We start from the raw sequence: 20,595 nt of genomic DNA, 5'->3' as shown, positions 1-20,595 counted from the left end.
TTGGCCAACAGATTATTTTGGTGGTTTCAAAACAACCACTATTAATCAGCAGGGAATTATATTGGCTGTAAAAATGTTTAACTGGGATAGTGGCTTCAACCAGGACACATGTAACAGCATGTAGTTGTGGTGGCAGATTAAAAATTAAGCTTTTGTGAAGCTTCCTGCATGGACAGGGGCTTGGAATTAATAATTACCATAAATTAACTAACTGGAAAGAGGCTGAACAGGAAGTGGTAGAGTTCAGCTTGACCCACTGATGAGCTGACCCTATTCCCATTCTTCTAATGCCCAAATCTCATTTCTGGCCAGAGCAGCCCTCCAGCAGCTCCGATGCTTGGGCACAGTGATGGGTGGCCATGCCAGCCCAGATGGGCTCCTGGGGATTGTAGAGGATGAGAAGAGGCTCAGTCCCTGCTCCCAGGGTCAGATCTAGCAGAGAGAGCTGCTCCAGCAGATGGACAGTGCTCCAGCCCCAGGTCTGGTACTGCTGGCACTGCTCTGGGAAGCTGGTTCCCATGTTCTTCTTGGTGTTTCCCGTTGCCTTCTCCTTTGTGTCCTTTTGGCTGCTGGCCTCTGCTGCCTGCTCTACCTGTAGCTCCGTGCCCATGGCAAAGTCAATTGCAAAGTGACCCTTGGTCCAGCAAAATTCCCAGCATCACTCTGCAACAGGCTCAGAGCTGCTCCCCATGCTGCATCTGCCAGGACCTGCTTCAGTGATGTCCCTCTGCTCCCTTATGGTGGTGGAGCAGCAGTGGCTCACCCAGAGGTTCACCTTGTGCTCCTCCACTCTTCCTCCCCTCTCACTACAAGGTCTTCTTGACCATCTCTGCCACAGTCATTCCTCTGTCCCCATCCCAGTGTCCTGGGCTCTCCTGCCACTGCAGGAGAACATCCCTGGATGTGTGCACGGTACTCCACAAGAGCCACAGCTCCCTCCTTCTGGAAATAAGCCACTTGTTCTCCTGTTCTTGGCCAACCACATCTCTGGGATGGTCCAGCATATCGTTGTGGGGATTTGTCCCCGTGGAAACTGTCTGGCATGTCCCGGGGACCTGGACACAGACACTTTGTGGACAGAAGAGTTGCGCAACTGCCTCGTGCATGCCCTGGCGTGGGACCTGAGGTCCTGCAGGAGAGGAGCAGAGGGTGCTGTGGCCACACAGGGCAGCTGGTACTCCTGCCATTTCTTTCCCAGATAGCAGTATTTACCTGTTTGTTCCCACAGATCTTTGGAAAATACACAGGAGGCAGGGCTGAGTGTTATCAGGCTCCAGCCGCTCTCTTTGCAAGAGTGTCTTCAACACACAACTTCCCTTCCAAAATCCTTTCAGGAATATCACAGCTCCTGGTGTTGCACAGAGTTGCTGGTAATCCTGTTAACCTTTGGGTTAATTAAGCAAACAGAGACCCTTCATTAGGAGGAATGGCACTAATTGCATGTCTGAGAGGGTGAGTTTTGCACGGACCGCTGGCTGGTGGAGCAGAAGCCACTGCTGACTTCAGCAAGGGGGCTGGGGAGTTGATGGGGGCCTGCTTGGGAAAGGAGGTCAGGAAAACCTGTTTCCTCAGCACTGCTGGGCAAGCTGGTGTTTGCTGGAGTGGGGGATGTGCACGGGGAAGATGTGGGGCAGTGGCACCATCCTGCAGAGTTGCTATGCAAGGCACAGAGGGTCGAGCTGCTGGCACCTGGCTGTTGAGCTGCCATTAGTTTCCAACCTAAAAAAATGCAAATCTGTCGTGGTATGACCTGGTAAGCAGCTCTGGACAAGAGGCCTCAGTCTGCAGCTGGGCTTAGCACTCCAGGCTGGGAAGAGTGGCTTGAAATGGACAGAGAGCTCTTTGTTTGCTGTGTGTGGTTTAGAAATTAGGCAATACTTACAAGCAATACTTAGAAGCAAATATTGGTTCAAACAACATCAGCTCCAACTCTCTAGTGGCCAGTTTGGCTCATCCCAGGTAGAAAACAGCATTTTGCAACACAGTCAAAACCTGACATGGAATATTTCTCCTAACCAGCGGGGAAACAGGTTTGTGGCATTTCCTGAAAAATAAACTAAGCACGGTGACTCTGCAGTTGGAGCATGGCCCCAGCATTGACACATAGGTCCAAACATGGCCTGCAAGCCTGTTTCTGGAAAGCCAGCCACAGCTCTCCAGGTATCTGCCAGGCCTTGGGAGCCACGGGGAATGCCAAGCTGGTCACAGTCCATCATCAGCCAAGGCCATGCTCCCAGAGCTGGCACTCCCACAGTGGCTTTCAGCTGCTGCAAATCCCACGCTGACCTGGGCTCTAGAGCATCAGTGACTCCCTCTTCCAGGAGAGGCTTGGCATCGGGGAAGAAGCTGGGATTTCCCCCAGGTTCTTACAAAGGTCAGGTAAACCAGTTCTGCAGAAGCCCCCTGACTTCTTCCTGCCCCCCCAGGGTACCTGAACATTGAATCCCAGAATGGTTTGGGTTTGAAATGACTATTAAAGACCATCCCCTTCCACCCCCTGCCACGGGCACGGACACCTTTCACTACACCAGTTTACTCCAAGCCCCTTCCAGCCTGGCCTTGAACTCTTCCAGGGATCCAGGGGCAGTCACAGCTTCTCTGGGAAACCTGTGCCAGGGCCTCACCACCCTCAAAAGGAAGACTTCCTTCCCAATATCCCATCTAACACTGTCCGCTGGCAGTGGGAACACATTCCCCCTTGCCTTGTCACTTCATGCCCTTGTCCTAAGTCCCTCTCCAGTTTTCTCAGAGTCCCTTAAGGCACTGGAAGGAGCTGTAAGATTTCCCCAGAGCCTTCTCTAGTCCTGCTTCTCGCAGCGCTTTTGATGTGGCCCAGCAGACACTGGGCTGCAATTGCACAGTGCCAGCTCATATCCAATTTATCACCCACCAGTTCCCCAAATCCTCCTCCACAGGGATGCTCCCCATCCATTCACGACCCAGGGTCACCATCTCCCATCTCTTGAGACAGGCACCTTTGCTGCTTGAGTGCCATTCTCAGCTTCTGTCCCAGCCTGGCTATTGACAGAAGATGATCTGGGAAAATGTGTTCCCAGCAGGCTGCTCTTCCTGCCTCCACCTCTGGGCCCAGGACAGGACAAGAACTTAAGCCCAGCTTTTCTGCTTGACAGTGCTGACATCCTTGTGAGGACACTCCAACCTTCTCTAAACCACAAACTGGAAATTCCTATTTCTAGAGGCCAACAAGTTAACTCTGGAGAAGCTGACACTCCTGGTGGGTGTATATTTTGCCCTCTTCCTTCAGCCCACCCGACCTCGAGGCTCAATATATTCCCCTTAGGTTTTTTTTTTTCATTTTCAGGAAGGTGAGCCTAAGCTCACTCAAGGTGAGCTGGGTTTTCATCACAGCTGCCAGCCTGCTGACCACTGGGAACACCAACCTTAGCTCCAAAGGCTTCCACAGCTGCCTAAGAGCACCTCTATGGAAATAACTGCTCCAAAGAGTTGGGTGAGATACCTGTGGCAGTGTGCTGCCTTGATCTCAGCTTTCCCTATTTCCCTCTCTTTTTTGTGTGTGTTTTCCACAGGCTCACACACAACCAGAGCTCAGTTCAGCTCAGGATGAGCTGAGCCGTGGGCAGCAGCCAGCCCTGTGGTAAAACCAAGCCTTCTCTCACATGGCCATGCCAACTCTAACTTTATCCTAGCTGCAAAAATGTTCTTTCCTTAGGACACAGCCAAAACTCCAGCGCTGCCTCATCCCAACCACAAACCGCAGGGCATGCACACATGGCCTTGCAGTAATGAGGGAGATGTGGAAATAAACAGTATTATTTTACCTTCTCTTTCACTTGGCATTGTTCTTTCCCCAGGGTTCAGCTGTGTTTATGCATCACCAATGACCCGTGGCTGGGCAGAGGGTGTGTTAATTTGTATTTCTTCATTGTTCATGTAATTTTTAGCAGCAGCATCCTCTTTTGGAAAACACAACGGCCAGGATGTGCAGTGTTGCAATGCAACGAACGTGGGATGTGTGACAATAATTCAGGTTCATCCATGAAGATGTGCACTACAGAAGGGTTGATGTTTCTGGATAATCAGGACAAAGTCTGGAGGACACTGACTTAGCTCTGTCCTTTCTGGTAAAGCTGCTCCTGTTCACATGAGCCAGAGCATGGAGCTCTTGCCTTGAAGGGCAACAAGAATTTCTAGCATTACTAAAAATTGGCCTTTGCTGTTCAATCTCATTTTAGCCAGGCAAACACAGGCATTTGGGAATGGGACCAACCATGCACCCAGGCAGCAAGGTATGGGTCTGCCCAGAACCTGTAGAGGGAGGTGCGTGTACTTAATGAGAGGCAGGCTTCACTGTGACTAAATGTGCATTTTTTAACACAAAACTTGGCAAAGAAGGTGTCTGATGGATGTTCAGGGGAGAAAATTGACTGCATCATGCAGTTCATCCCTCCTGGACTCCAAAAAGAATGTCATTTTGCAGATGAAGGCCACCCAGGACAGTTTTTCTTCCAAGGCTTCCCATGGTGGGCTGGACTCCTCAGAAAGAACCACCTTGGAGATCTGTTGAGATCAAGGCTTGAGCCCTCAGCCCAGGCGGCCTAGAGGACACAGCCCTGGCCTGCTGTGCTTCTGCCATGGGGTACCTCCAAGGAAAGCTGTTGGAAGACTTGGAAGAGTTTCTTCTCTGCAGGCTTGGCCACAGGAGTCAAAGCTGTGGAAGCAGCATCCACGTGAAACATGCACACCAGGAGGAGAGTGGAATCCATCATGGAGAAAGGTAGGATTTGCTACCACCAAAAGGAGGTGTAGAAGCACCTCTACATGTGGCTGGTGATGTTCCAGGTGACTTGTGGCTGGACATCTGGAAATGCAGGAGGCTTCTGGAGTACAAGAGGTATTGCAACCCAAGCCTCTTCCTTCACCCCTGGATTTGCCCTGATGCCACATGGGAGATCAAGGAAAAGAGGTGTGAAGTGAACACCACCTATGCCATCAACACATCACAGCCATCCCCTTGGCAGGTAGAGAAGGCATTGAGATGAAAGCATAATGTGACAAGGGAGAGAGGATCAGTGAGTTGTCCATGGAAAAAGGTCTGGGAACCATGTGCAGAAGACAAAGATAGTTTGGGCTCTTCCAGCAACTGCTCTTTTGTTAAGTGGATCCTTTACATTTTCCAAGCTCTCTTCTGCATCTTTCCCCTTCAAGTGTCACGTGGTAAAAATATCTTTATCTGGGTATCACTGTAACTACTTGTGGAGTCAATACGTCCAATCATTTCCATCAATATTGTTATGCTCAGGTGTCTTTGTTGTTTCAGCCACAATTACATTTTCTCAATATGTCTGTTAGAAGAGGCATTTTGGGACAAATCAGCAAAAGGCTCTGGAAGAACCACGTGGGACAGTCTCCTGCAAGCCCTTGTGTCTCTTCTTCCCATGGATGGGGATGTTGCTAAGGTTGCATGAGTGAGGTAGGGATCAGTGAGACCCACGGGAAGATGGGGATGGATTTCTACCTGTCTTGGTGGAAAAAAGACCTTGGAAGGTTGGCTGAGTAAATATTGGATGGGAGATCTTTCAAAAGGACAGGCTTGAGGTGGGAGAAAGTCAGTCCTCCTCCAGCTGCAATGTGTTTGGAGACATTCTGGACGCAAGAAATTTTGCTCTGCTGGGAAAACAGGGGATGAAAGGATGAGAAATATGAACCAGCCATGCTGAAGGAAGTGCTAGAGATGATGCTGAAATAACCAGTGTGGCCAGGAGTGCCTCTCACTCAGTGACAGGCAGGGCAGGTTCCTGGTGTCACGGTGGAGGTGGGCATTGCCTGAGGGCCTCCACCCTCCCTGGGTCTGTAGAGCCAAATCCTTGGCCTGGCACTGGGTTCCCCCTTGTACTGAAGCCACTCTGGGCACCACCACCACCACCTGCAGGTCACTTTGCCCTGAGCCTGCTGGGAGAAAGGACAAGAGCCAACCCAGGTGCTTCCAGTCACCCTCCAGCTATGTAGAGAGTGAAGGCTGTAGGAGAGGAAGGACCTGTGCAGGGGATCCAGGAGATCCTACCTCCAAGGGAGGCTCGTGTTTTTGAAAGCAAACCTGGGAGCTGGACCTCCTGCCTGGGCTTCCAACAGCAAACCTGTAGCTCCTGTGGGGTGGACATGGTGAGTGGACCAGCCCTAGCAGTGCTCTAGGGATGCTGTTCGGGCTCAAGGGCTGGCTGACGTGGTCCAGGGAACTGAATTCTCAGTTTGTGTGCATGTGCCAAAAGCTGAAGCTGGTCCTGTACCTGGCAGCAAAGACAGGGACATGAAGGCTGGTACAGCATCACAAAGGCTGCCCTTCATAAACCAAGACATGTCCCACTGACCCCAGAGGGACAGGCCAGGAGTGACACAATTGAATGGAGAAGGTTTGCAGAGGAAATGGGAGGAGGCTGACTGCCAATCTTAGCATTTCTTCCCAGGTTCATCCCCAGAATTTACCCAAAGTGCAGCGTGATGCTTCCTTCTGTCTGCGGGGCACTTATCGACCTGTCTGGTCATTGCTGCTGGCTTTTTTTTTTTTTTTTTCGGATCATATTCATCTATGAGAATAATTTACTGCCTTTCAATCCCGCTGCCATTGCCCGGAGCCCGCAAGGGAGCGGGCAGGCACTCGGTGCTGCGAGCCAAGGGGCGATGGGCACCTCGGCAGCACTTACTGGCAAACACACAAAGCTCGGCTCTCGATCCAGCAGGGACTTTCTGAGATTAGTTCTGGGCAAGGCAGGGGGTGGGCAGCACAAAGGAAATCGCCCCTCCTGCGGCGTTTCAGCCCGCAGGAGAATTCAAATGTCACAACTCGGGAATTTTCCATCTGAAGCCCCTTGTAAAATGCAAAGCGCTTTGCCCTGTTCTGCCTGCGGAAGGGTTCAGTGCCAAAGTGAAAGGCTTCCTAAAAATGGGCTGATCCAGGGAGGGGGGCGATTTAGGAGCTATTGAGAAACAAGGAAGGACAAATAGCGTTAGGTCATTGCTTCTGCAAACACAGCCAAGGCTGTTCGTCTATAAAAGGGGCAGACAGCGGCTCCAGAGCCATCACAGACTTGGAGGGGACGGTCTGTGACCAAAGCCTGCTGCACCCCTCCCTCGGCACCCGACCCCCTGCTCAGTCATGAAACTCGCACTCTTCACTGTGCTGTCCTTCGGGATAGTGGGTAAGTGTCTGCTGCCAGCAGCCTTTGGGGGAAGGAAGTCAAAACCTCCGTGGACCCCAGGCTTCCCCCAGGCAAGGCTGTTCTGGGGCTGCGGCACACGGCAGACCCAGGCAGCTGTCACGGAAAAGCGGGGACAAGAAGCGGTGCTTGCTTTGGCAGCCGTGGATCTGTCAAGGAGGACGGTGTTCTGAGGGTTACCGACGGCAGTTTTGGCCAGCCCGTGGGATGGAGCTCCCACACTGCCGATGCCCACCCTGCAAGGAGGAGGGATGCTCCAATCCCACCACCGCGGAGGAGAATGCTTGGGAAAGGGTCCGCACTCCTGCTGTCACGGGGTGAAGGGAAAAATCATCCATCCTCCGGCTAACTGCTGTGCTGGGAGAGGAGCACGGGCTGAGCCAGGGGGGAGAAATCATTGCAAGACCTGCCTACCGAGCTTGTACACGAGTTTGGTTAAACCTGAGGGCAGTGACAATAAAATAGAGCTTGAATAATGAAAGATGGGGCATGCTTCCCACTCTGCTCCTGTGCTGCTCTGTCCCGCTGCTGCAGCTACACTTTGCTCAGGCTCTTGCCTATTTTATGCCAAATTTGTGCTGCTTGGAGGGATTCTTTTCTCTTTCTCTGCTCACAGCTCTGGCAGGCAATGTGCAGGTAGCCGTGGCCAGGAGACTGCTGGGTGCACCTGGCCTGGGGACTGATGCCTGGACAGGGAAAGAGGGATCTGGTTCCTGGAGTAGGCAGCAAGTCTCCTCTGATCGCCCATAAAGTCCGGTGGTGATTGATGTCCTCTGGGAGGAAGTGCTCCCTGTGCCTCTGGCGTCAGGAAGTCCTTCAGCACCTCTGCTGAATATCTAGCATGCAAAAGATATTTTTAATGGCTCCTCTTCTTCCTCCCCTGCACAGAAAGAGACAAGAGGTCACCCAAAAGGTCTGCGACAGTGGCCGGGGCACTCAGCCTGCCATTACCTTCCCAGTGTCACCAGTGCAGCTGGTTTGACTCCCTGGAGAGGTCCCCACCCAGCCTCTGCCCCAGGCAGGACGCTTGCCAGCATTAGGTTAGGGTGATCATGGCTTTTTGCATCCAAGACTTGAAAAATGTACTATGAACTTGAAAAACATATTAAAAAGGGGTGGTGGCCTGAGGAATTGAGGCTAAGGATTCTCCCTGTGGCCAAATTCAGCACCTCCACTGAGAGGCTCAGAAAGCAAGAGAGGCTCTTTCTGAGATGAAAGGGAAGATGGAAATGACACAGGCTAATATGGAGGTGTTTGGATGAAACGTGCCATCGATGGTTTGGAGGGAGAGAGGGGTGCAAGTGGCTTCTTGGTCTGCACAGCCCTGCCTGGAAGGGGCAGAGGGAAGGTGAAGCATCAGCACAGGCTGACCACATCCTTGAACTGCAAGTTTCCAGCATTTCTGGGCTCAGGTTTCTGGAGGAGACATGGATCTACATCCACGTGAGGCTTTTGCTTTGTTCTGATCCCCCAGAGCAGCCACTCAGCTGCTTTTGCTGGTTGGGGGACTCATGGAAGGACTGTGGTGGTGCTATGGCTTCTCTCATGGGGTGCAGTGGAGCAGGTGAGGCATAGAGACAGTTCAATATATCAAATCATTCAGCTGCCAAGGAGGTGAGAGTGGCAGTGCACTGCACACAGCCTGGCCAGGTCAGAGCTGCTCCCCCTCTGGGGTTATTGGCACAGGCACTACTTCAGTGCTCCAACTGCTCTCTCTGTTTTTGCAAAGGCTTGAGCTTGATTTCTATTGAAGTCTGTGGATTTGTTCTCCTAATCCTGGGGATGTTGCTGGGAGTTCAGGCTGCTTGAATCACAACAGTCCAGGAACAGGAATGGTCGTCCCAGATGTTCCTGATGGTGCACACCTCAGGAAAGAAAGAAAGAAAGAAAGAAAGAAAGAAAGAAAGAAAGATAGAAAGAAAGAAAGATAGAAAGAAAGAAAGATAGAAAGAAAGAAAGAAAGAAAGAAAAGAAAAAAAGAAAGAAAGAAAGAAAAGAAAAAAGAAAGAAAGAAAGAAAGAAAGAAAGATAGAAAAAAAGAAAGAAAGAAAGAAAGGAAAGAAAGAAAGAAAAGAAAGGAAAGAAAGAAAGAAAAGAAAGAAAGAAAGAAAGAAAGAAAAGAAAGAAAGAAAAGAAAGAAAGAAAGAAAGAAAGAACATTCCTGCATAGTTTGGGAGATCCTGCACATGGCCATCACCCAAGGCTGTGACCACAGGGAAGCAGAGACCTTGTGCTCACAGAGATGCTGTTTCCCTCCAATCGATCTCTCTGAGACTATTTATTTCTGGTTCTCTCTACAGCTCTGTGTTTTGCTGCTCCCCAAAAGCCAAGTATCAGGTGGTGCACAATATCCTCAGCAGAAGAGAAAAAATGCAATAGCCTGAGGGACCAGATGCAGCAGGAGAACTTCGCTTTCAGTTGCCTGCAGAAAGCATCGTACCTCGACTGCATAAAAGCCATTTCGGTGAGTGGGCAGGAAATTCCTCTGCTGGGATGTTTCAACAGCCTGTTTGTTACATCTGGAGATAAGAGTTTCCTTTCAGTCCCTGGCTGTTACCTGTGATCCCCCTGTTATACACAAGGATCCAGGAGAGACTCTGGGAAGAGCTTTTCCTGCTCTTTTTAAATTGATGAAATATCTTTGTTGTTTAGAATAGCGAAGCAGATGCCATTAGCTTGGATGGAGGTCAAATTTTTGAGGCAGGCCTTGCTCCCTACAAGCTGAAGCCCATTGCTGCTGAGGTCTACGAACACAATGAAGGTACATTTCCATGCAATATTTTTAAGCCAAGTGGTGGGAACAAACTGAGGGTGCAAAGGCCATCCTTTCCATGCAGAGTTCCCACATATTTTGGTGTCCAAGATATTGCCCCTGGTTTCCAGCTTCCAGAGTGGAAGGTGTAGGAGGCAGTTCAGTAAAATCTGAATCATCACCCATGGTCACAGGATCCAGTGCCCCATTTCTTGTCATTTGCTGCAGTGAAAGTCTCTGATCCCATGAGCAGAAATCATGGTCCTCCTGAATCATGGCATAAAAATGGTGCTGGTCCCAGAGATCTGCATTCAGTGGCCTTGAACTCTGTGGGTAAAACACAGAGTTGGGAGGCACAGATAAGTTCTGTGATTTCCTGTGCAGTCATCAAGACAGAAAAAAAAAATGATTGGAGAGGCAGCAGCATTACTAGTGGTTGGGAGGGACACCCAGTTGAGATCACCGAGGCAAGAAATGCAGGCAATCCCCAGGAAAAAAAAGGAGAAGCATAAATCCCTTCTGATCAGAGTGAGATCCATGGCTCCATCCCTATTCACTCATTGTAGCATGAATTCATGGTGCCTCTCTTGTACTTCAGTGGTACCTTCTTGTACTTCATCTCTCCCATATTTTTCCTGGGAGCCAAACAGATGCTATCTCCCTGCCACATCCAAAGCTCCCAGTCTCTTTTGACCTCTTCCCTGGAGTTCAGCCTGTTTTTACGCAATATTTTGTATCAAAGCAATGCTGCAGAGTCATTCCCAACGTGGCAGCTAAGAAAAATATCTTAAACCTAAAAGGCTGAGGTCTCTACCACTCCCAAAACTCAGTCATTGTATCCATATATAGTGTGTGACAGACTGGGTGAAATTCTCAAGACTGAATATGGAGTTTCAGTCTCACAAGGCAATGGCACTTGAGAAGAGACTTGCCAGTGGAGACTTGCAAAAAGATTTGTTCAAGCTCCTTACAAAACTATGGCACCTTGAATGTGATAGCATTTTCAGGTTCCTTACTGTAGGTTTTAATGTGCAGCATTAGTTCAATATGGGCAGCAACACCTCAATGAAATGAGCTAATTCTCTAGCCCAAGAAAATGAGAAAACAAGTGTTCAACTAAATCCACTGATTATCTGGAAGTGCAACGCTTGGTTCCCTGAAACTGGGGGTTTAGCAGGACTTGAAATGTTCCTAAGTCCTCTTTTCTCATTGCTTTATTCCTTTTTCCTGCACTGCAGGCTCCACTACCAGCTACTACGCCGTGGCCGTCGTGAAGAAAGGAACAGGCTTCTCAATAGATGAGCTGCAGGGCAAGACCTCCTGCCACACGGGGCTGGGGAGGTCAGCTGGCTGGGTCATCCCCATTGGGACGCTCATCCGCCGTGGGGACATCGAGTGGGATGGCAAAGACTCGGGCTCCATCGAGCAAGGTGAGGTGGGACAGTGACATTGGTGGTGCCAGTTAAGCCAGGGCTGGTGGCACGGTTAAAGGGGTGTTGCCCAATCTTCTGTGGGGGTCTGGAGGTAGTTGGCAGGACACTGGCATTTCTCGTGGATCCCCCTCCCTTCCCAGTCCTCCTAAAAGTGAATTTTTGACCAACTATTGCTTCCTTCTGATCCACAGCCGTAGCAAATTTCTTCTCTGCCAGCTGTGTTCCTGGAGTCACCACTGAACCCAAACTGTACCGTCAGTGCAAGGGGGATGTCAAGACCAAAATGTCCCGGACAGGACCTTATTCTGGATATTCTGGAGCTTTTCAGTGAGTGAGAGTTATTTTTCCTTTGGGGAAACATTATAGCCCAGACACATGCAAGTTTTTGTTATACCAAGGAGGGTGTATTGGAATCAGAGCTCCTGAGGAGACTGAATTGCTTCTCTGCCATTACAATTTCTTCCCTTCCAGCATAGCTTTTTGAGGAAAGACCAGTGCTCTATGGCTGAAGTTTATGCCAAAAATAATTTGTTGAAATGGGAGATAGAGAGTCACAATGTCAATTTTTCTAACTTCTGTTCCTCCCACCTGCAGCTGTCTGAAAGATGGGAAAGGAGACGTGGCTTTTGTGAAACATACAACTGTTCAAGGTACTCCTGCAATATCCCTCATTTCTCCTCTTTTTGGGTCCCACCTCTCACTGCCACTCCATCCTGCAATTTGTCTACACTGTGCAGCTTTCATTCCTCTCCAGGCCCAAACACTTCTTTCATCTCTGGAAAAAAGTTTTGCACATTGTGAACTGACTCATCCTTGTTAATTGATTATGGTGCATCCACTTTTTCTTCTCCAAGGTACTTCTTGGTAGGTGGAAAACCTGCTTGGTGCCATATCAGAACCAGGTGTAATGTGAGCAATTGAGCAGGTCACCCATCCCTCTGGAAGGGATTTTAGAGGGAATTCAGCCCACGGCAAGAGCTCACTATGATGCCTTGAGAGGCTCCCTGGAACAGAGGCTGGACAGAGTTAAAGGAGTAAAGTAGGGATTTATTAAAAGGCCTTCAAAGGATTCAACTTGGGCAGTACAAGAGCCTGGCCAAGGCTACACCCAAAATGGACCCCGGGTCAGGAGTTTTCACACTTTTATAAGTTTTGGTCCATGTCCATATTGGGGTTCATTGTCCAATTCCAGCTCCAGCTTCTGCAGTCCCACCCTCCCAGATTCTCTCCTCAATTCTCTGCTGTTTGCACTTTTTGGGGCTGAAGCTGCAGCGGTGTCCTTGGCTGTGGGACTGGAAAAGGATTGTTTTGTGTGACTGAGGTGTGAGAACTTGTAACACTTTATATGGAGTTCAGAGTTATATGCTAATGCAGTACAGAATATGGAAAATATGAAAGCTGAAACTTAAGGCATCATTCCCTCCTTTAGAGGCTTGACAAGGTCTCTACCTTGTTGAGTCTCTATTCTAAATATCTACTAACAATAGGTGTTTATTATTTATTTATTTTATTTCTATTTATTTATTACTCTGTGGTGACTAAGGATGGCCTGGCACACCCAGGACCTGCAGTGGGCTCAGTGGAGGGTCATCAATGTGGTAATAGGGTAGGAATAACTGTTCTGAAAGGAGGTGCTCTGTTGGATGGGCTTGATCAGCCTGGGGACCAGATACAAGGGGAATTTTTTTCCCCTTGAGGACAGTGAGTTACTGGGACAGGTGGTCCAGGACAGCTGTGCACTCTCCATCCTTGAAGGGTTTCAAGATCCACCTGGAACATCCTGTTCCATTCCTGCAGGGGACACCCTGCCTTGACCAGGGATCTTCAAAAGTCCCTTCATACTTGAATTCTCCTGTAACCTTGTGATCTCAGACCTGGGCTTTGTCTTCAGCCTTGACATTTGTCACCTACTGGCCTTCACAAACCATGTGCAGCTCCTGACGTGCTGAATCCATTTGCATGGGATTTGTAAACCTGTTTGTACCTCTTTGTGCATAAATCCTCTTGGGTTAGTCAGGGCAGAGGCTGATGTGATCTCTCTTCCAAAGGCATTGCCTTCATATGCCCAAGATAACCCAAGGGGCATGCCTGCAACCTGTCTTCTGCAAAGAATTCCCCCTGGACTTTCAGCAGAAATAAATTAATTACAAAGCTTCCCAAACTGGCCTTTCTGTTTATTTTCATGATTTTGCAACTCATGGTTCCTCCCTTCCTCCAGAAAATGCCCCAGCTGAGAAGGATGAGTACGAGCTCCTGTGTCTGGATGGCACCCGCCAGCCCGTGGACAACTACAAGTCCTGTCACTGGGCCAGGGTTCCTGCTCACGCTGTTGTGGCTCGAGATGACAACAAGGTCAATGACATCTGGAACTTCCTCTCCAAAGCACAGGTATCACCAAGGCCTCCTTTCCTTCCTCTAACATCCCCTGTCCTCTGGTTTTGATTGCTGTCTCCAGCTTTCCAAGAGTTTTGGTGCAGTTATTTGCTGATTGTTTTTCCCTTGTGGCAGGAAAAATTTGGTGTGGGCACAACCAACACCTTCCACCTCTTTGGGCCACCTGGCAAGAAGGACCCAGGCCTCAAAGACTTGCTTTTCAAAGACTCTGCAGTACGGCTGAAGCAAATCCCGTCACTGATGGATGCTCAGCTCTACCTGGGCTTCGAGTATTACAGTGCTGTCCAGAACCTCCAGAAAGGTAGGCAGGACATCAAACACCAATGTCATGTCAGCATGGGCTGTGTGGAAGAGTTGGCAGTGGTAAATACAGCCAGGCAAAAGGAACATGTTTTTTTTCAGACACAGACTGTATCATCTGCAAAATATTTCCTGTGAAATGACAGAATCGTCACAAATTTCACTTGCATCAACAAAGGAATTCAATGTATCCAAACTCAAATCACCACACTGACAAATATGGAAAATCTATACAAACTCCACACCAGTTATTGAGCTGATGGTAGAGATTGGGCATGGTCAAAACTGCTGCTTGGAAAAGCCATTTCTAGGATGCAAAAGGAAGGAACATCCCAGGACACCAGGTTCAGACACTTGAGGGAAACAATATCCTTGATTTCCATTGAGACTCATGAAGTGTTTTCTGATAGCTTTCTGAGAGTCAAACACCCCACAAATGATATCTGAAACCCACTTAGAATTCATTCAGGCCAATTTAAAGTACCTCACTTCTGTTAAGTGGCATTTATTGAGGGGGTGAAAGGACTTCATATAGCATCAAAGCAGATAATTCAAGTGATGTTTTACAGAAACATAACTAGGTTGTAATTTTCAAGCTCAGTCTGGTCTTGGTCTCATGGCTGTCTGGGCTGTGAGGAGTGCAGAAATGTGGGACAAATTACAGGCAGCAATTCCAAGTGCTGTTATCACAGGGGCATTTAGTGGCTGTGCTGTTTTAGCTAACAGAAATCTGCCTGAATGGCTTGTGCTATGCAGCAATTCACCTTTCTGACCTGTAAGTTGATTTTCGAGCCTACTTCAGCTCAAGAACCACCTTTTCTATTCTTGCCCACCCAGGCCTTAATTAACAAGAACTCCTTGCCCTGAGCAGCAGCAGGTGGGTGTGTACAGGTGGTTTGTGGCAGTGTTCCTGGTGCCCAGGACTTGGCTCTGCAGGGCTCATCCCATTTTCCCTGTGCTGCCTTTGCAGATCGCCTGACCCCAAGCCGCAGGGGCAGCAAGATCCAGTGGTGTGCCATTGGCAGGGATGAGAAGAAGAAGTGTGATGTCTGGAGCGTGATGAGCAACGGGGATGTGGAGTGTGTTGTGGCAGAGGACACCAAGGAATGCATCACTAAGATCATGGTACAGTTGTTTTTTCCCTTCTCACTATGAACTTCTCAGGTGCTTCTTTTGCCATCTGAGCTCTGCAACGTGCTGGCCTGGGGACGTGCAGCATTTCATTTCTCCACCTTTCCCTTGCAGAAAGGTGAAGCAGATGCCATCAGCTTAGATGGAGGCTTTGTCTACACTGCTGGCATGTGTGGCTTGGTGCCAGTGATGGCAGAGAGTTATGAGGGTAAGGACAGCTCTGTCTCAGAGCCCAGGTGGTAGGGAATGGGCTGGTGCCAAAGCGCCGGTTTCATTCTGGAATCTTACAAAGCAGCTCCAGTGCTGCATCCTACAGAAATCACAGAATAGCCAGGGTTGGAAGGGACCCACCAGGATCATCATCCCAACTCCTGGCCCTGCACAGACACCCTGTGCATAATCCCACCCTGTGCATCCCTGGTAGTGTTGTTCTAATGCTCCTGGAGCTCTGGCAGCCTTGGGGCTGTGCCCATTCCCTGGGGAGCCTGGGCAGTGCCCCAGCACCCTCTGAGGGAAGAACCTTTCCCTGATATCCAATCTAATATACGGTGCTCTGAGGTAACTCTGCTCACCATTGCACTCCTTGTCTTTCCATGAAAGCGGAACAGCCCTGGCAGAGCAGGCATGGATATTCTTTGTTTTAATTAGGATGCCCTGGTCCTTTAGCACCACCCTTGGTAAAACTGCTTGTTTTAGCTCAGAGGAGCAGCTGGAGGTTGTGCTTTGTTATGCTGATGCACAAGGTGTTAATTGAAATAGTCACTTCTACAACAGAGTTTCTCCAGAAATTAGTGAGCTTGATTCTTCTTATGGATTTGAGATGTCTTAACATCTTCTTCTTCTCCCCTCCTACAGATAATCACTGTGAATCAGAAGAAGAACCAGGTAATTACTGCCAATAGAGGGCAGAAAACAGTCCAAAGGAATATAAGTAGAAAAGTAAATACGAGTCATGAGAGGAGAATAAATGGTCAGTCTCCAGTCTCCACTAGAAGAGTGTCCAGTGTAGACATTAGAATTTTGGGAGATAGGTTTACCAGTTGGGGGGTAAATTAGGGGCTGCAGTAAGATCAAGGTGGAGCATTTGGTAGTGGTAGAGATTGGTGTGGTCACACCATAACAGTGTCAGGGCTGTGAACAGACAAAGAGGGTCTGGGCTGCAGCATTAGGAAAATTGTTCTTTCTGGAAATGGAAAGGGGGAGAGGAGGGGAGGGTTCTGTCCTTTGCTAAGGAGAGAATAAGAAATTAGAAGTGGATACAAAATCCTCACGTGTCTTGCCTTCTCATAGCCTTCTCATAAACCCAGGTATCAGAGCTTTGGAGGACAGGGAAATATCAGGGATAACAATTTCCCAGGAGTGTGGTGGAAGTAGATGCATCACACCTACAACCTCTTCTGTTGTTGCTGCCTGGCCAAGTATTTATAAGCACAAAGTAATTGTGTGCTGTTTGTATGTGCCCTTTCCCAAGTGAAGCCAGTGCTCTCTCCTAAGGGAACACAATAGGATCCTTGGGTCAGGCCTCAATTCTTCTCTATTTTATCTTCTGAAAGCAACCTATTTTGCTGTGGCTGTTGTGAAGAAGTCTGACAAGGATATCAGCTGGAACAACCTGCAGGGTAAGAAGTCGTGCCACACTGCCGTGGGGAGAACTGCTGGCTGGAACATCCCCATGGGCCTGATCCACAACAGGACAGGCAACTGCAACTTTGGTGAGTCCAGTTTGGCATCCATTTCTTTGAGCTGGGAATCTGCTCACAAAAAAAAAAAAAAAATGTTTTACAATCCTTCATTGGTTTTTCAAAGTTTCTTGTGCCTCAAAGATTCCATCCTGGAGGGATGTTATTTAAGGTTTCACTGAGCGAAATTTTAGGCTTTTGGTGTCTGCTTCAGAGTAAGATATGGCACATCAGCTGCTTTGGGGGGTCTTTGCTTTCTTTTCACATCTCTTCTCCTCCTTTTGCAGCAGCCGAAGAGATATTCCCAAAAAGGGAATATGGGCTGCCCCACATGGGCCTGGTGCTTGTGCAGGGTGCGGAGTGGGGATAAAGGATGAAACTAAAAGGGAGGGGAACGGCTGAGAACAGGGGACAGAGGCTGATCTTCAAGAAACTTAAAGGGTTTGATCTGACTGCCTGAGAATTCACTGAGAGTTATGGTCCAACAAAAATAATTTGGAAATGTTATCAATGTTATCAACCAAGACAAAGTAAGCATATAATTATTTAAAGGAAATATCTAACCACTTGAAGACGTTAGTAGGTTTTATTCTTGGCTTTTCTGTCCTCCTGCCTTCCTTTCCCACTGTCCCTTCTACCCCAAGAGCTCTGACACTGCTGCCAAATGCACCTCTGCTGACCCATAAAGGCCTTGGAGGCTCGGGCTGGCTCTGTGTGAGCTGGGGATGGTTTGCAGGGAAAACATTCCTCTTTTTTATGCTATGATAGTGCCTATTGCACTTGACCCTTAGGCCCTGCTTCATCACAGAGTCACAAAGTCACAGAATCGCAGAATCACAGAATCACAGAGTCACAGAATAACAGAATCAAAAAGTCACAGGATCACAGTCACAGAATAACAGAATAATAGAATAACAGAATAACAGAGTCACAGAATCACAAAGTCACAGAATCACAGAATCAAAAAGTCACAGAATCACAGAGTCACAGAATCTTGGAATGGTTTGGGTGGAAATGTACTTTAAAGCCCACCCCATTCCACACCCTGCCATGGGCAGGGACACCTTCCATTGTTCCAGGTTGCTCCAAGCCCTGTCCATGGACACTTCCAGGGATCCAGGGGCAGCCACAGCTTCTCTGGGCAGTAATAACAGTAATTATCAATAATAACAGCACCCAAGTTCCATGGTCAAAGCTGAATACATGTGATTTGCTGCCCACTAAGTCATGCTCCTTCTCCCAGCCTGTTTCCAGCTCCCCAGTGAGCGCTAACATGCTATTAAAATCAAACCTAGCTTCTCAGGGCAGGAAAACTGAATTTCTCCTATTCTTGCCTCCAGATGAATACTTCAGTAAGGGCTGTGCTCCCGGGTCTCCTCCCACCTCCCGTCTCTGCCAGCTGTGCAAGGGCTCAGGAGGGGTCCCTCCGGAGGACTGTGTTGCCAACAGCCACGAGCTGTACTATGGATACACGGGAGCTTTACGGTAGGTGCCTCAGTGTCCTGGGGCTGCTCACAGAGGGCAGGTCACAGGGGAAGAAGAAGTACAGGCTCATGTCCACACTAATTTGCTGACCTACTCTTTTTCTCCATCACACCACTGGAAGTACGTATCTCTGTAAATACCATACATATGCTACATGCTTGTTCCTTGCTTTCTGAAAATTGATGTGAAATATCCCCGTTCTGTAAAACTCCTGTCCTGGTGCCTCCAGGCAAACCCAGAGAGGCACAAGACTTCCCACAATGGCAGAAGTGCTCCTCTTTTAACATAAATAAGGAGTGTGTTTTAAAAAGACTGTGTTTCAGATATATTTAAAATATTTGTGGCAGGGCTCCTAGATCTGGATGTCCTTGGAGATTAATTGTACATTATAAGACTCAAGTCTAAATCAAATCTGTGGGAAAGGGACAGGATTCAAGCACTTACATCACCGGCTTTTTTTCCTACTTCCCAGGTGTCTGGTTGAGCAGGGGGATGTGGCCTTTATCAAGCATTCCATCGTTGAGGAGAACACCGATGGTATGTAGTCAGGGCTGCCTTCCCCATCTGCATGATTGCTTAGCTGATGTTCTCCTGCTGAGAACAAGATCTCTGAATCTGCAAACCCATTCTCTTTGAAGGCAAAAACACAGAAAGCTGGGCCAAAAATCTGAAAATGGACCAATTTGAGTTGCTGTGCACTGATGGGCAGCGGGCAAATGTAATGGATTACAGGAGATGCAACCTGGCCAAAGTCCCTACCCACGCTGTGGTGGCACGTCCTGAGAAAGCACAACAAGTCCGTGAGATCCTGGAGAGCCAAGAGGTTTGTAGTGATGAGAGTAAAAGAAATACTGTGGGATTGATCTGGTTTTCCCCAAGTCAGTGTAAGGTGGAAGCTTTTACCTCACTGCTATGGGGTGACAGCCTTGTCCCTTGGCATTCCCCTTCTTCCATCCCTTCCCAAGTGCTCTTTCTCCTCTGCCACCTTGGCAATACAGACAGAAGGTTCAATCCTAAATTTCTGGAGCCTGGCTTGGGGCTCCCTAGGCTGATGGTGAAGAACCAGGAACAAGAAGTAGGCCAGCTTTCTACTCCTCTTCGTGTCTTTATTTCAGAGGCTGTTTGGAGCAAAAGGAACCAGGAATAAAGATTTCAATATGTTTGCATATGAATCCAAGGATCTTCTCTTTAAAGACCGGACAAAGTGCCTGATCAAGCTCCGTGTTGGAATGTCATACAAGGAATTCCTTGGAGATAAATACTATGCTTCACTTGCCAGCCTCAACACCTGCAATCCATCAGGTAGCTGGAACAGCCCCAGAGGAAGTCGTGAATTGCAGTTCTTACCTTGCAGGCATGAGCGGTTTCTTCTGGAACTGTCCATTCAATGCCTTTAAAGGAAGAAGATGCCAATATTATTTTCTCAATGTTCCTTGGGTGAACTGAGAACAGACTTAAAATCTGCTGCTCTGGCAGCAATGTGAATGAAAGACTTTTTCTCACCTTAAGAAAACATGGGCTTTGAGAAGACCCATCAGTGTGGGATTTGTGGTTAAAGCTCTTTTTTTGTGGCACATTGTGGATTTTCCATGGCGTGACATTGTTGGCATGGCTGGGTGTGTACTGGTGGGGTAGGAGTGTTTTAACAGCTGGATCTGAACTTCTTCCTGTTTTTTCCCTTTCCAGATCTTCTCCAGGTGTGCACCTTCCTTGGGGACAAGTAGTGATATGGGAAGGATCCTCGAAGCGGGGGAGAAAACCTCAAGCCATGACTCCTCTTGTGCCCTCAGCACCAAACACAGACCCACAGAGGGCCCTCTGCCTTCCCTGCTTTCTCTGCCCTCCCTCATCACTCTGAAAGTAGCTCTTTGACACTTTACAATTCTCTGAGGCCAGCACAGCAAAAAAATAAAATCTCAGATCTAAACTTGTGTCCTGAGATTTTTCCAAACGGTTCTTTACCCCATTCCTTCCTCAGTGCCTCTTGCAGATACCAGCATGGCTGTTGTCACTTACTGCTGCCCCTTAGGGAAATTTCTTGCACCATTTGTCAAAGCAAAAATGGATTGAATATACCCTGGAACCTAATTAACAGATGCTTTGTACTCTCTGTGCTTTTGATTTGCCCAGATTATCCCATTGTCTCCCTGGCAGCTGATGGTTCTCCAGTGTGGTTGGGACACAGGAAGAGTGTTTGTGTCAGGGAAGCTGAAGAAGGAATAAAACCC

At 48.6% G+C, this 20,595-nt stretch overlaps 1 protein-coding gene across 1 annotated transcript; it reads left to right on the top strand.

Moving 5' to 3' along the window:
- Positions 1 to 7,132: 7,132 nt before the first annotated feature.
- On the top strand, positions 7,133 to 20,110 carry TF (transferrin). Its single transcript, XM_062499601.1, has 17 exons — positions 7,133 to 7,175; positions 9,494 to 9,657; positions 9,846 to 9,954; positions 11,184 to 11,375; positions 11,570 to 11,705; positions 11,973 to 12,028; positions 13,597 to 13,766; positions 13,887 to 14,073; positions 15,043 to 15,197; positions 15,318 to 15,411; positions 16,059 to 16,088; positions 16,757 to 16,915; positions 18,223 to 18,367; positions 18,840 to 18,904; positions 19,006 to 19,190; positions 19,483 to 19,669; positions 20,054 to 20,110. The coding sequence occupies exons 1-17, from the start codon at positions 7,133 to 7,135 to the stop codon at positions 20,089 to 20,091; spliced, it is 2,115 nt and encodes a 704-aa protein (XP_062355585.1). The 3' UTR covers positions 20,092 to 20,110.
- Positions 20,111 to 20,595: the final 485 nt, after the last annotated feature.

Source organism: Cinclus cinclus, chromosome 10, assembly GCF_963662255.1.
Source record: "Cinclus cinclus chromosome 10, bCinCin1.1, whole genome shotgun sequence".
In the NCBI taxonomy this organism is placed as follows: Eukaryota; Metazoa; Chordata; class Aves; order Passeriformes; family Cinclidae; genus Cinclus; species Cinclus cinclus.
Note: the sequence above shows the minus strand (reverse complement) of the source record. Positions and strands in the feature narration are given on the sequence as shown.